Genomic DNA, 14,064 nt, shown 5'->3' on the forward strand with positions numbered 1-14,064 from the left:
CTTTAATCCTAGCACTCAGGAGGCAGATGCAGGCAAATCTCTGAGTTTGAAGCGAGCCTCACAGAGTGAGTTCCAAGACAGCCAGGTCTATACAGAGAAACCATTTCGAAAAACCAACCAACCAATCAACCAAACAAACAAAACAATCAAAACCAAGATGGGGGGCTGGAGAGATGGCTCAGTGGTTAAGAGCTTTGCTTGCTCTTTCAAAGGTCTTGAGTTCAATTCCCAGCAACCACATGTGCTTACAACCATCTGTAATGAGATTTGGTGCCCTCTTCTGGCCTGCAGGGACACATGCAGGCAGAACACTGAATAAATAATAAATAAATTAATTAATTAAAAAAAACAAGATGAGTATTGTGGCACATGCTTTAATCCTAGCACTCAGGAGGCAGGGGCAAGCAGATATGTGAGTTCAAGGCCAGCCTGGTCTACAGGACAGCCAGGACTATTACATAAAGAAACCCTGTCTAAAAAAAAAAAAACCCACAAAACAAAGCAAAAACAACAAACAAACAAAAACCCAAAACAAACAGTAAGTGAGACCCAGGGAGACTCACTTGCTTGTTCCCCAGAGCCAGGCTCATCTCGAACAGTCTACATTTCCTCCTAGAGAGCAAGATACTTAGCTGTGCTATTGTCTGGAAACAGATCACACCTCAACCTCTAGACAAGCCACATATACTGGCTCTGGGGTCCCTGATACCAACATGGAACCATGGTATTTCTGCTTAAAACAGGTGACACAGCCTTTGCTACTCAGGGACTCAACTCTCCCTGCCTTTCTGCCACTGTGGAGCATGAGGAAAGGCTGGAAGACAACCAGGAAGCCTGGTTTTAAAGGGGCTACAGTGGCCATGAAAGCTTACAGAGAGGTATATCATACCTCTATAGGCCTCTCAAGCTATGGGGACTGGAGTGGGACTGTGCATGTTATGTAGATGCATGTGTGCATATTTGTGTGTGTGCACGCACACACACACACACACACACACACACACACCTATATATGTATATGTTAACTATGTTCCTCAGCCTCCCTCTTGATACGGCCACTTGGCCCAGAAACCCCTCTCCTGGAAACATCTGGCTTGCTCACCATTCTATCTTTTGCACACCCACTTGCTCACTGGAAGGGGCACAGGAAAAGGCACTAGAAGCTCACAGCAGCAGAGAAGGGCACTTGTGAGGGTGTAGGCACTTGTTAGGGTATAGACACACGTGACCTACAAGGTAGGAGGCGCTTCTATTTACTATAGTTTCAGCCAGCAAATCAACATTCACCAAAAGACATTGTACAAATTGGTCCAATGGACTGTGTGGTCTGGACACAGATCTGAATATCATACAGATGACGTGGGCCACTGCACAGTTGAGTTGACTGGAAGCATAAGGACCGATTCTGGGAAATGAGGTATTTAAGAGGGGCTGAGTAACAATGACTCCATGCTTGAGAAATACCTTGGGGCACTCCAGAGGCTGGAGGTCATGCTCCTGGACCCTGAGTGTCAAACCCAGGAGCCAATGGGGCTGTACTGCTGTGGCCTGCTGCGAAGGGAACTAAAGGGCACAGGACAAATGGCAGCATAAGCAGATGAGTCTGGTCCTTGAACAGACTGAGCTATTTCCAGAGTGCTCAGAGCTGGGGCCTGATTTAAGCTCTTCCTCTCTCTGCTCTCTAGAAATAATTAAGGGGTAAGTGGTTCAAGAGGGAATTGAGTGGCGCTTCTGAAGCAGCTCAGAGCAAACAGTCCCCCAGAGAGGATGGGGGCACTTCCTGCTCTTTCCCAGTCGAAGCACTCCTGTGGGAGCTGGCTAAACTCTAGTGGCTTTAAGCTCCTCTTAGACAGGTACTGAGCCTCTGGGCGGAAGGTGCAACCCCCTCAGAAACCAGGTAGGAGAAGCCGGGCATGGAGGTGTATACCTTTAATCGGGAGGCAGAGGCAGGCAGATCTCTGTAAGTTTGAGGCCATCCTGATCTACAGCCCGGCAAGCCAGGGCTGTTACACAGAGAAATATTGTCTTGAAAAATAAAAACAAACAAACAAGGTTGGTGGTGGAAGCCCTGAGGGCTATGCCCTGCTGCCAGCCCTACGTACTGAGGGTTCAGGGTGATGCAATGAAGCCTGTCAGATACAGGGCCCAGTGGGTAACAGAGATTTCATTTTATCCAGAAAAGCCAGAGCCAAGCCAAGAGATGGCTTATAATCAAGGTAGAAGCTCTGGACCCTTAGCATGGAGGAAGAACTGCAGGGTTGGTGAGGGAGAGGGGTAGCTGCAGAGCTAGGGTGAAAAGCTCTGCAGAGCAAGGACTCGGTCAGTACCCAGCAGTGTGGGAAGTGGGCAGTCTGACATCTGGGCTAGAAGGATCTGAAATGAACATAGAGATTGGGGTCTGTGTTCTCAGCTGCTCAGGCACTGAGGAGAGTCTAGGGGATTTCCTGGAGTGGACATGATACATCCCATTCTCCCATCAGACTCTGGGAGCCAGAAGTCAGAAGCCAGGCTGTGTGCTCCTGCACACCTTATCCTCCCCTGCCTCACATGCCCCCATCTTGAGTGAAGTGTTGGGACCAAACAGGTCTCCTCCTACAACGAAGCTCCAAACTCCCAGTGTGATATCTATGGAGGCATCTGGGAATTACTTAGATTTATTTGGGGTCAAGAGAGTGGAATAATATACTTATTAGTAGAAGAAAGACTATTGTCACGTGCCCACCCCAATGTGTGGACATGTGAAACTCAGGAAGACAATTCCCATCAAAAACTTGCCCTGCCCATCGTTGATCTAGGAAGAGGCCTTCAAAGCAGCAAGGAATAGTCCCTGATGCTTAAGCCAAAGGGCAGGGTAATTTGTGACAGCGGCCTGGGCTGAGACTTAACCTGGTCCAGCCACCTCTCTGGGCTCACCTGTATCATGTATAGCTGGGCGATGCGGTATTCCTCCACGGTCATTGGCAGGGGAATCCGGTATTCCTTTATGATCATCTTGGAATCCACGCCTTCCCGGCGGCAGGGAATTGCGTGCTTGTGGGGACTTCCTAGGCAAGATTCCTTAAATAACCATGGCAGAATTCACTGAGGACCCTTGAGAGACAGAGAGAGACAGAGAGGACAGGAGAGTCACTTTCTACAATGTCTGGTTGGCATGCTAACAGGAAAGTCGAGGTCTAGACCTGAAGCTAGAATTCTCATCTCAACCCTCTCAAGTCAACAGTGACCTGGAGTGAATTCCTAGCCTCTCTGGCCCGCTCTTCCCTGTTTGCTAATCTTCAAGAGCTATTGGAAGGACTAAATGAGAGGTTAGTGAACTCTCTCAAGTCTCCAGGAAGTAAAGGGTTAGCCTGCTCTCTGAACAGGTATCGGTAGCTGTTCCTTAGAGGGTCACTACTGTTCAGTAGGGGCTGCAGGTTTTATGTCTAGGGTCACAGCAGGATCTGCAGGCTAGACAAAGCATATTCCTGCAGGGTCTCAGCCCTTCAAAGATGTCCAGGGATGAAATCTTGGAGCCTGCAGACACCACTAGTCTCTTGGCTTTCAGATGCTCTGTGAATATACATCTAAAACAAGTACATGATGACATTCTCTCCAAAGACAAGCTCCGAGGTGAGCCGTTAGCATGCAGAGTGTCCACCCTTCCACACTGCAACTCCAGGACAGAGACACAGCACTGACACTAAGGCAGAGGCTTCTGGGTGGCTCCCACAACCCAGGAGCAAAGCTTAGCCACAGAGCATTCTGAGGACTGTCAGACAATGGAGGCCAAGGCTGCACCTCCATCTGAGGCTGTGTGAAGTACAGGGACTGCGTTCTGCCTGCAAGGAACTACAGAGGCAAGCAGGTAGGCCTCCAGAGGCTTAAACAGTAGGAGGGGACAAACAGCTCAGCATTGTTGCCACCAAGTGTACAGTGACCAACAGCAACAGAGAGAACGGGAGACCACAGTTTGTCATTCCCTGTGGGATCTAACTGCAGAACTTAACACTGTATCCTAGCTGTGAGGCTCCTGGGACAAGGGCTGTGAGGGAAGGCAAAAAAGAAACAAAGAAACTTAGTATATGTGCTACTTAAGAGAGCCTATGAGACACAGTGGGGATTTTCAACAATAGAGAGAGATGAAAAATAAGCTAGCTGAGCTCAGGGGAATAGGAAAGAAAAAATATGGCTCGTGTTTTTAAAAGAGGTACATGAAATCATGGATAGGCAAAGCACAACAAGAACAGTGAGAGGTGTGGGAGGACTAGAGGAACTCACACAAAGTCAACTGGAGAGTAAGGCAAAAAATGCAGCTATGGAAGCAACAGAAACGCGAACACACATGTAACTGGAGAACACCTGGAGTAAAACAAGATAATAACAGGGGACCTAGGCACTGAAATAGACCACAAAAACTTTCTTCATAAGCAATTAAATTGTTTATGTGTGTGTGTGCACACATGGAGCCTGAGGTCAATGTCAGGCGTCTTCCTCTGTTCCCGCCCTCTAGTATCTGAGACAGTGTATCTCAGTGAACCTGGAGCGCACTATTTTGATGGTAGTGACTGAAGGGTGACCCCTCAGGATCTCCTTGTCTCTACCCATTCACCAAACTGAAATTCAGTTGCATGCAGTTAGATCTGGCGTTTATGTGGGTGCTGGGATCTGAACGCAGGTCCTCATGCTTTACCCTCTGAGTCTTCTCCAGAGCCTCTTAGATTTCTTAAATGTAAAAAGATAATAAATGAATTATAAACTAAGGCCTAACCCTACAGTTTAGCTTACATTCTATCTTCTAGTGAAAAAAACTGATGCTACAAATAATAGTAAAACATATTATGAAAAATTCACTGACCTTAAAGGATACGTAAAAAGAAGTATAAGTAGGAGGTGCAGAGAGAAGGGTTGGAGAGAATCAGACTTCATAACACAGTTTTAGAAGCTTGTGCAGTAATATCTGCAGAGCTTTAAGAGGCAGAACTTAGGAATCAGAACTTCATACCCAGTTAAACAATCATTTAGGTATGATCAGCAAATACTCTGAAATATTGAATTTAGAGGCTTAGACATGGATAATAACTTCTTTAAAAATGTTATCTGGTATTAAAACCCAACAAACCAAAAGATAAATAATTGTAAATTTAGCCATGCAAAATCATGATGTAAACAAAGTAATTTTGAAACTTTGGTAATTATAGTTACTGAAGTAACATATGTAACATCAACAATGTATACAAACAATAATGCAATTAACAAAAACTGGGAGTGGAAGAATGAAGGTAGAAATGTAACTGCCTCAACTTTCACAGTACAGAAGTTGGTTCATTACATAGAGAAATTAATGTGGGATGAATAGTCAAATACAGAGGTTTTTTTAGGCTAGGTAAACTGCTTCATATAATGTGGTGCATATGCCATCATAAGTTCATCATACATATGCCTACAGGATAGACAACCAAGAGCTCAGTGGTTAACAACACTTGGTTCTCTTACAAAGGACCTGAGATTGGTTCCTAGTACCTGTGTCAGAGAGCTCACAGCTGTAACTACAGTTTTGGGGGTCTTCTAGCTTCTGTGAGCATCTGTACTTATGTGCATGCATGAATACACACACACACAAATTATGAAAATAAATCTTCAAAAATAATATAAGCTGTGGACGCTGTGTGACTATGACAGCCCATGAGCTGTAACAAAAGGACCACTTTGGATAAACAGTGGGCAAAGGCACTTGCTGCATAATGACGCAAGCCGGATGACCAAATCTGAGTCCCTGAAATCTATGCAAAAGGTTTTCAATGGGCAACTGCTTTGAGTTCAGAAAAGACTGATTCAGTAATCGCACATTTGCTAGAAGTTATGGCCATCACAGGTATACCTGCACAAATAAAGACAGACAATGCTCTAGTGTATGTCTCTAAAAAAGAAACAGTTTTTTGTTTATTATAATATAAAGCATATTACAGGTATACCACATAATCTTACAGGCCAGGCAGTTATATAAAGATCAAATCAAACTCTAAAGGATATGTTAAATAAACAGAAAGGGATAATAAATACTCCCAGAAATAGATTGCATAATGCTTTATTAACTTTGAATTTTCTAAACGCTAATGAGAAAGGAACAACAGCCACGGAGAGACACTGGATAGTAGAAAAAAACCTACAGAATTAAATCAGTTGATAAATTTTAAAGATGTACTGACCTCAGAATGGAAACCAGGACATGTGTTATATTAGGAAAGGGATTTTGCTTTTGTTTCCACAGAAAAAGAAAAGATATGGATATCATCAAAATTGATAGATTTGATCTGAACAAGAGACACATCTTTTTTATTTTTATTTTTTGAGGGGGGCATTTAGAGACAGGGTTTCTCTGTAGCTTTGGAACATGTCCTAAAAACTAGTTCTTGTAGACCTGGCTGGCTTCAATCTCACAGAGATCCATCTGCCTCTGCCTCCCAATTGCTGGGATTAAAGGTGTGCACCACCTAGTTAAGATACTTCTTAAATAGAAGAGATGTTAGTTCATCAAACAGCATGGCCATGTAATATAAACTAACCTATAAAACTAACAAGTGGTTTTTAATTGATCAGATATAACTTGCCAAAAGAGAATATCTCCACAATTAGAGCTGGGGAAGGGTTTGTTTGTCTTTTCAGGAATAAAGGTTCCAGCTAAGGAATCTGAAGACCACTGGACAAATGAGACATCTGAAGAAAAGGACAAATCATCCACAAAAAATGTCTGAAGAAAAAGAGTAAATTGGCCTACTGATATATCACATTTCCAACAGGATAAAATTTGATAAATTTTCCCAAATGCTTGTTTCTGCTATTGTCTACAGACATATAATGCAAATGGTCTTTAGTAGTCCCAATCCAATTAAAGATTAAAGCTGGCTTTGGAGTTGGAGTGTGGCTCTCCTTCTCTAAACCCAAGCATGCTTAATAAAGTGAAATCTAAAATCTCTGTCTCATGTCAGAAGAACCACCTGATATGGGACAGAAGAAAAACAAATATTCAAGGACTATTTTATTACTACTAATCTCATGGTTTTATATTGACTCTTTAACAGCTTTTCTTAAATTATAAGTTTTATAAGATTAACATATGTATATATATTCTAATTTTTTTGTCATGATATTAATGGTCATATAGAGTAGCAACTAATTCTAGAAGAAGGTTTTTATCTATCTTCCTGTACATGATTTCAGGTTTGATTCTCTATCAGTTTTCTGCAGTGAACCATGAGCATGCCTAACAGCAACCTTTTTTTTTTTTTTTTTTTTTGGTTTTTCGAGACAGGGTTTCTCTGTAGCTTTTTTAGAGCCTGTCCTGGAACTAGCTCTTGTAGACCAGGCTGGCCTCGAACTCACAGAGATCCGCCTGCCTCTGCCTCCTGAGTGCTGGGATTAAAGGCGTGCGCCACCACCGCCCGGCCTAACAGCAACCTTTGAAGTCTCCATGAGGAGGATAGGGCCCCACAATGACAGTTCTTTCAGGACCATGATAACACCACTAAGCTGAAAAACACCACCTAAAGAACAGCTTTGGACTACAAACTGTTTAGAACAATTTTGAGGTGGCTAGCTGAGATGAACCAGCCTAACAAGACTGCTCCATCCAGGACTTGAGACAAGCCTGCACTTTCCTATTATGCACAGACTAGACAGCAAATGATACAGCCACCTCTCCTAAGACCTGACAATTGACCCAAATTTTTCTTTTCAGGATCCCCTACAGATACCATTGGCCCCAGACAGCAGTAAGTAGATTTAAGAATATGACACCCACATTCCTAAGAGGTAGGGTGGGTGGTTTTTGGTTGTTCAATGAGTTATGGATATTTGCCATTGTTTATGGGACTGATTACAAGTTGCTATTGGTCAAGGCCAGGAGGAAAGTTGAACGAAGGAGAACAGATTCAGAGTTCTTGTTTTGAAAAGAAAAAAGGGGGGGGGGTACAGATATGATAGGATAAAATGGTGGATTATTGAATCTACTCTGAAAAGAAATAAGGGAGGATATAGATAAGATGAAAAGGTAGATTGTTGAATTTACTATTATTTATTTATTTTTGGTTTTTTAAGACAGGGTTTCTCTGTGCCCTAACTTGCCTGGACCTAGCTAGCTCTTGTAGACCAGGCTGGCCTCGAACTCACAGATGAATCTACTTTTAAAAAGCAACCACTAGTTCTAAATATTTTATATTGGATTAGATTTTGCATATTGTATACCAATTTTGTATATTGATAAAAATTTGAGATTAATTTTGTTAGAACATACTGTACATACATTTCTACTCTTGTTCACGGTATTGTACCTATACAACTCATTTAACAATGCAATGCAGATTTCTAGTCCTTGAAAATTATTACCAACTGTTTAGGATAATAAGGAAATGCAAGTTAGTAGTTAGTCACCTACTATAATCAAACTTGTAGTCACATTAGGTCATCTTCAAACACTTCAGAGATCTACAGAATATGGCATTTAAGATAGTTTAATAGCATAGGTTCTTTTCTTTTTTTTTATGACAATAAGACCTGCCTACCCCTGGCAGCAACAATCTACTTTAGAGAAGATGATGGGCATCCAAGAAACTCCACATGGAGTTTGCTTTCTTTGTGGAAAAAGTAAGTCACTGGGTAAGAAAATGCTGACAGTGTGCTGTCCTAATTGGACAGGCAGGACACAAAAGAAAGTGACTGCGAAACATTGTCAAGACAAGGAGAGACAGCCCTTCAGAATCTCCTGCTTCACAGAAAAATTTGCCAGATATGCTAGGCCTGTAGGCCAAAGATGGGTGCCCCAACATTGTAGAGGAACTTTGGGTGACTGTCCAGGCAGCCAGCTGTTTCTGTCATCTCTCACATGTTTTGGAAGTCACTTACTTGCACTTCCTGCTTACTCAGTTAATACTATTTTTCTTCTTGGGTCTCTGAGGGAGTTGAAGACTAGATAGTTATAGTTATAGTTTTCCTTGTTTACCAGATGCAGGAAACAACTTATGATAGAAAGAAAATTAGGTACAAGACTTTGGACTCACCAAGACAGGATGGATATGGAGTATTTTCTCTGAATTTGTCAAATGCAAATGTACTAGATAGACATTGTTGATGCATTTATTGCTTGTATATTTTGTATATAGTTATTGCACTTATTATATATAGTTTTTCTTATATTTGCTATAGCCTTTTTCATTTTAGACAAAAAAGGTGGGGGGGAATGTTGTGGCAAAGCAGCCATACTAATCAGCCATATAGGCCAGGGAGTGACAGCACACACCTTTAATCTCAGGATTTGAGAAACAGAGGCAGATGGTTCTCTGTGAGTTCAAGGCCACCCTGGGCTACACAAGATTGAATCTGTCCAAAAGAGAAACAGAGCTCACACAAAGGCGATCCAAGTACTTGGGATCACACGCCTTCAATCCCAGCACTAGGGAGGTGGAGACAGGAGTGGTATGGCTGGATGGAGAGAGAAATATAAAGAAAAAGAGACAGTAACTGAGTGGAACGTGGAGTCTGAAGTTGGTGGAGAGCATTGCCAGATTTGCCCTTTATTTGTCTGAGTCTTGGTAGAGGTAAGATCTTGATGTGGCTGCTTTGCTCTTCTGATCTTCAGCTTGAATCCCAATATCTGTCTCTCGGTTTTTATTCTTCGTGCTACATGCCACAGAGCTATAGCGCAATCCTTTAAAACAAAACTTTTCTGTTACATACCCTCTATCATAATCTACAAGTTCAAAATATTATATGCTGAAAACATTGAATAGCAATTTTAAATGCATTAATGGAATGGGTGTTTGAACTGCATCTTAAAAAAGCTATTTTTAAAAAGCCTTTTTCCTTTAACATTCTGAGGATTGATAATAAAATGAAGAAAATATCTTTCTGAAGTTTAGCAGTTCTTCCCCATTTTTTTAGACATATGCAAATAATGTGATGTCTAGTTGCGGCTGTCAACCTGAATCAACTAAAACCCAAGCAGTGTGGTAGACCCCGTTGGACTTTCCTGATCAGATCATCTGAGGTGGGAAGACTCACCCTGAATCTGGGTTATTTGAGGTCAGAAAATTACATCCTAAATATGGGTCACACCTTCTGCTGGTAGCCCACATAAAAGGACATGGAAGAAGGAAGCTTTTGCCTTCTGCCTTCTTGCCCTCCTCACCCTTGCTGGCAAGTCCATCTACCCCACTGCATGTCTTCACTGGCATTAGAGTCTATCTATTTCTTTGGGATTCTGGAGAGAACTGAAGACCAGCTGAGACAACTATCCTCGAGGACTGAACAACTACCGGATTCTTGTTTTTTCCCTTGGGAGGCATTCATTGTTGGAATAGCTGAACCACAGTCTGTAAGCCACTCAAATAAATTCCTTTTTAATATAAATAGATTCACTCTATCAGTTCTGTTCCTCTAAAGAACCCTGAATAATACAGATGTGTCCTTGGCTAAAGTCAAGTATATTTTAAATATGTGAGGTCACACGTATGCTAACACAAAGCTGATAAGGTACTAGGGATCAGACTCGAGTTGCACGTGCCAGGCAGCTGCAGAGCTGGGTCATACCCCAGCCCTGATTTTTCAGCTCAAAACCCCCGAGCAATCTACAGATTCAACACAATGCCCAGCAAAATTCTTCACAGATCTTGAAAGAACAGTACTCAACTTCATATGGAAAAGAAAAAACCCAGGATAGACAAAACAATTCTGTACAATAAAAGAACTTCTGGAGGCATCACAATCCCTGACTTCAAACTCTACTACAGAGCTACAGTACCCAAAACAGCCTGGTACTGACATAAGAACAGACAGGAGGACCGATGGAATCTAACAGAAGACCCGGACATCAATCCACAGATCTTCGAACACCTAATTTTTGACAAAGAAGCAAAAATATCAAATGGAAAAAAGAAAGCATATTTAACAAATGGTGCTGGCATAACTGGCTATCAACATGTAGAAGAATGAAAATAGACCCATATCTATCACCATGCACAAAACTCAAGTCCAAATGGATCAAAGACCTTAACATAAAGCCAGCCACACTGAACCTTACAGAAGAGAAGGTGGGAAATACACTTGAACACATTGACACAGGGGACCACTTCCTAAATATAATCCCAACAGCGCAGACACTAGAGAAACAATTAATAAATGGAACCTCTTGAAACTGAAAAGCTTCTGTAAAGCAAAGGACATGGTCAACAAGACAAAAGGACAGCCTGCAGAATGGGAAAAGATCTTCACTAACCCCCAAATCAGACAGAGGTCTAATCTCCAAAATATACAAAGAACTCAAGAAATTGGTTACCAAAAGAACACATAATCCAATTTTAAAAATGGCGTATAGACATTCCTCAACAGAGGAATCTAAAATGGCTGAAAGACACTTAAACAAATGTTCAACATTCTTAGTCATCAGAGAAATGCAAATCAAAACAACTTCCATCTTGCACCTGTAAGAATGGCCAAGATCAAAAACACTGATGACAACTTATGTTGGAGAGGTTGTGGGGAAAAGGGAAAACTTCTGCATTGCTGGTGGGAATGCAAGCTGGTACAATCCCTTTGGACATCAGTGTGGCAATTTCTCAGAAAATTAGGAAAACAACCTTCCTCAAGACCCAGTAATACCACTTTTGGGTATATAGCCAAAGGATGATCGATTGTGTCACAAGGACATGTGCTCAACTATGTTTATAGCAACTTGGTTTGTCATAGCCAGAACCTGGAAACAACCTAATGCTTCTCGATCAAAGAATGGATAAGAAAAATGTGGTACATTTACACAATGGAGTACTACACAGCAGAAAAAAATAACGACAGCTTGAATTGTGCAGGAAAATGGATGGAGCTAGAAAACATTATTTTGAGTGAGGTAACCCAGACACAGAAAGACAATTATCACATGTACTCACTTGTAGGTGTTTTTGAAACATAAAGCAAAGAAAACCAGCCTACAAACCACAATCCCAGAGAATTTAGACAACAATGAGGACACTGAGAAACACTTACATAGATCTCATCTACATGGGAAGTAGAAAAAGACAAGATCACCTGAGTAAATTGGGAGCATGGGGACCTTGGGAGAGGGTTGAAGGGGGGAGGGGAGCGGCAGGGAGGGTAGTAGAGAAAAATGGAACTCAATAAAAATCAATAAAAAACCTTAAAATTTGGGAAAAAAATCATTCTTCCTTTTAGCATGGGTGTGTCCCTATGCACGTTTCCTGGATGTGGGTGAGGGAGGTGCCGTCAGCAGAGTTTGGGCACCTTATAGTTGTACCTGTCTACATGACTTGATGTTGAACAGCAGAATTGGAGCTGCCTGTGCAAATGGGCAAAGAAGGGCAGTGGTACAGAGATGAAGGTCACCGCCACACCTGCCATTCTTGGCTATGACTCACTCTGGAGCCAACTGCCTGCTGTTTTGACCTTTTGTTTTCTCCCCTACAAACAGAGGTGAGAACCCCTTTTGGGGTGTTCTGTGGATGAAATGTGATATAGCACAGCAAGTCTCATCCCTCTGTTACAACGCTCAACCCATTGGTATTGCTACTGGCCTGTCGGATCCAGAAGGCCAGTCGTAGGCAGATGGCGATCCCTGGGTGGGATGCCACTCCCAGTAGCAGACACTAAATCCACTAACTTGGACCTTGGGGCTGAGGCCTTAAGGAGGAATGCCTTGTCACAGGTGCTTTACTGGCTGGCCTGACAGCCACACATGGCTCTTCTTGGTCTGGCTGATTAATATTATAGCTTTTATCTGGCCAGACAGCCCCTCTGGTTTTGTTCCTGATGAGCCTGAGGCCAGGGAGCACCCCATGTGGAGAAGGAACAGGACTTGTGTCTGATGTCTCTGCCCTTACCTCAGTCAAACCCTAGCTCAAGCAACCTCATGACATCCTGTCCAACAGCCTGGGCAGAGACAGATTCGCTTTGTCTCATTCCTGCTGGAGTCATGACAGCATAGACAAAATTATAGTTCCTGCTGGCCATGGGGTGGCTTTCAGGGCCTGGGACAACAAGGGACAAGATGGAAAATGGAGGTCTCCAGAGGCCTCTTAGTAGAAACTAGACCAGTATGTGCAGATCTCCGAAATGCACACCCTTCATAGAACCATTTAGGCAAGACAGGGCCTACTCTGGAACCTCAAACAGGCCCTTTACTGACACCTTCAAGTTTCAGACCCTGCTTTCAGGATTCTAGGAGACCATCCCTGAATTCTTCAGTGTCCTTGATGGTCCGACATGGTCAGAGCATGTCAGAGTGGGGCCACTTGGTGTGGTATCCAGGAACACCATGGAAATAGTCAGGTGGAACCCTTGACAGAGTGCAGTGTATGAGCTTCTTACAGGTCAGAGACCAGGCAGAGGGAGGTGTGCTGGATGTCATTCTAGAAATCAAGGTCCCAGCCTCTCACATAGTGCAGAAAACCTGGCTGGGCTCCTAAGCTACTAGCCCAAAGATCTTCCCAAATGAATGAGTCTTGCAGGGAAGGGCAGAGCCAAACTCCATAAATAGAGCCTGCCAGCTGAAGGCATGCGAGAGAGCTTATGGAGCATTACTTGGGAAGGCTCCAAGGGAAGGGAGAATCCAGGGCAGGTCCTCGAGACACCCTGAGAAGGAGGGAAGGCAGGAGAATCAAGTTTACAGAACTTAAATCTGTTTTTCCGGGATTAGCTGAGGTTTGACGTCACAGATGGGAGTCAGGAGTAAGGCTGAGCAGACAGACGATGGAACCCATCCAAACGCAATTCAGTTATGTTCTGGGTATTAAGTCTGGAAGCTGCTTGAAGAAGGGTCAGTAGGAGCCTGGACTTTGGCAGCTTAGAGGAAGACAGGGAACCACACGGTGGGGCTTGAGACTCACTTGTGTGTGCATGTGCAGGAACCAGCTGGTCCCTTGGTCTCCTATTCCAGGGAATCCTACTGCTTCTCTCTGTTTCCCAAACCCCTGGTCCCCAAGCAGGAGCCAAAGAGCACAACAGCAACCTCCTAACTTGTGCATCTGTGTCTCGTGATGAAAGGGTGAGAAAAGGGCCACCGAGGGGTAGAAGTGAACCAGCCCC

At 43.2% G+C, this 14,064-nt stretch overlaps 1 protein-coding gene across 16 annotated transcripts in view; it reads right to left on the reverse strand.

The window, feature by feature from the left end:
• Positions 1-14,064, reverse strand: part of Pitpnm2 (phosphatidylinositol transfer protein membrane associated 2) — a 106,007-nt gene that overhangs the window by 38,317 nt on the left and 53,626 nt on the right. For 10 of the 16 annotated variants that reach the window (XM_038345066.2, XM_038345059.2, XM_038345058.2 and 7 more), the window contains one exon: positions 2,914-3,090. The exons of 2 other annotated variants lie outside the window; for them this stretch is intronic. In XM_038345066.2, coding sequence (XP_038200994.1) covers positions 2,914-2,991 — 78 coding nt within the window. In that variant the 5' untranslated portion in view covers positions 2,992-3,090. Of the gene's footprint in view, positions 1-2,913; positions 3,091-14,064 lie in introns of those variants that run through there. 4 more of the 16 variants (XM_038345064.2, XM_038345063.2, XM_038345062.2 and 1 more) reach the window with 2 other exon arrangements.

Source organism: Arvicola amphibius, chromosome 10 (genome assembly GCF_903992535.2).
Source record: "Arvicola amphibius chromosome 10, mArvAmp1.2, whole genome shotgun sequence".
Lineage (NCBI taxonomy): Eukaryota > Metazoa > Chordata > Mammalia > Rodentia > Cricetidae > Arvicola > Arvicola amphibius.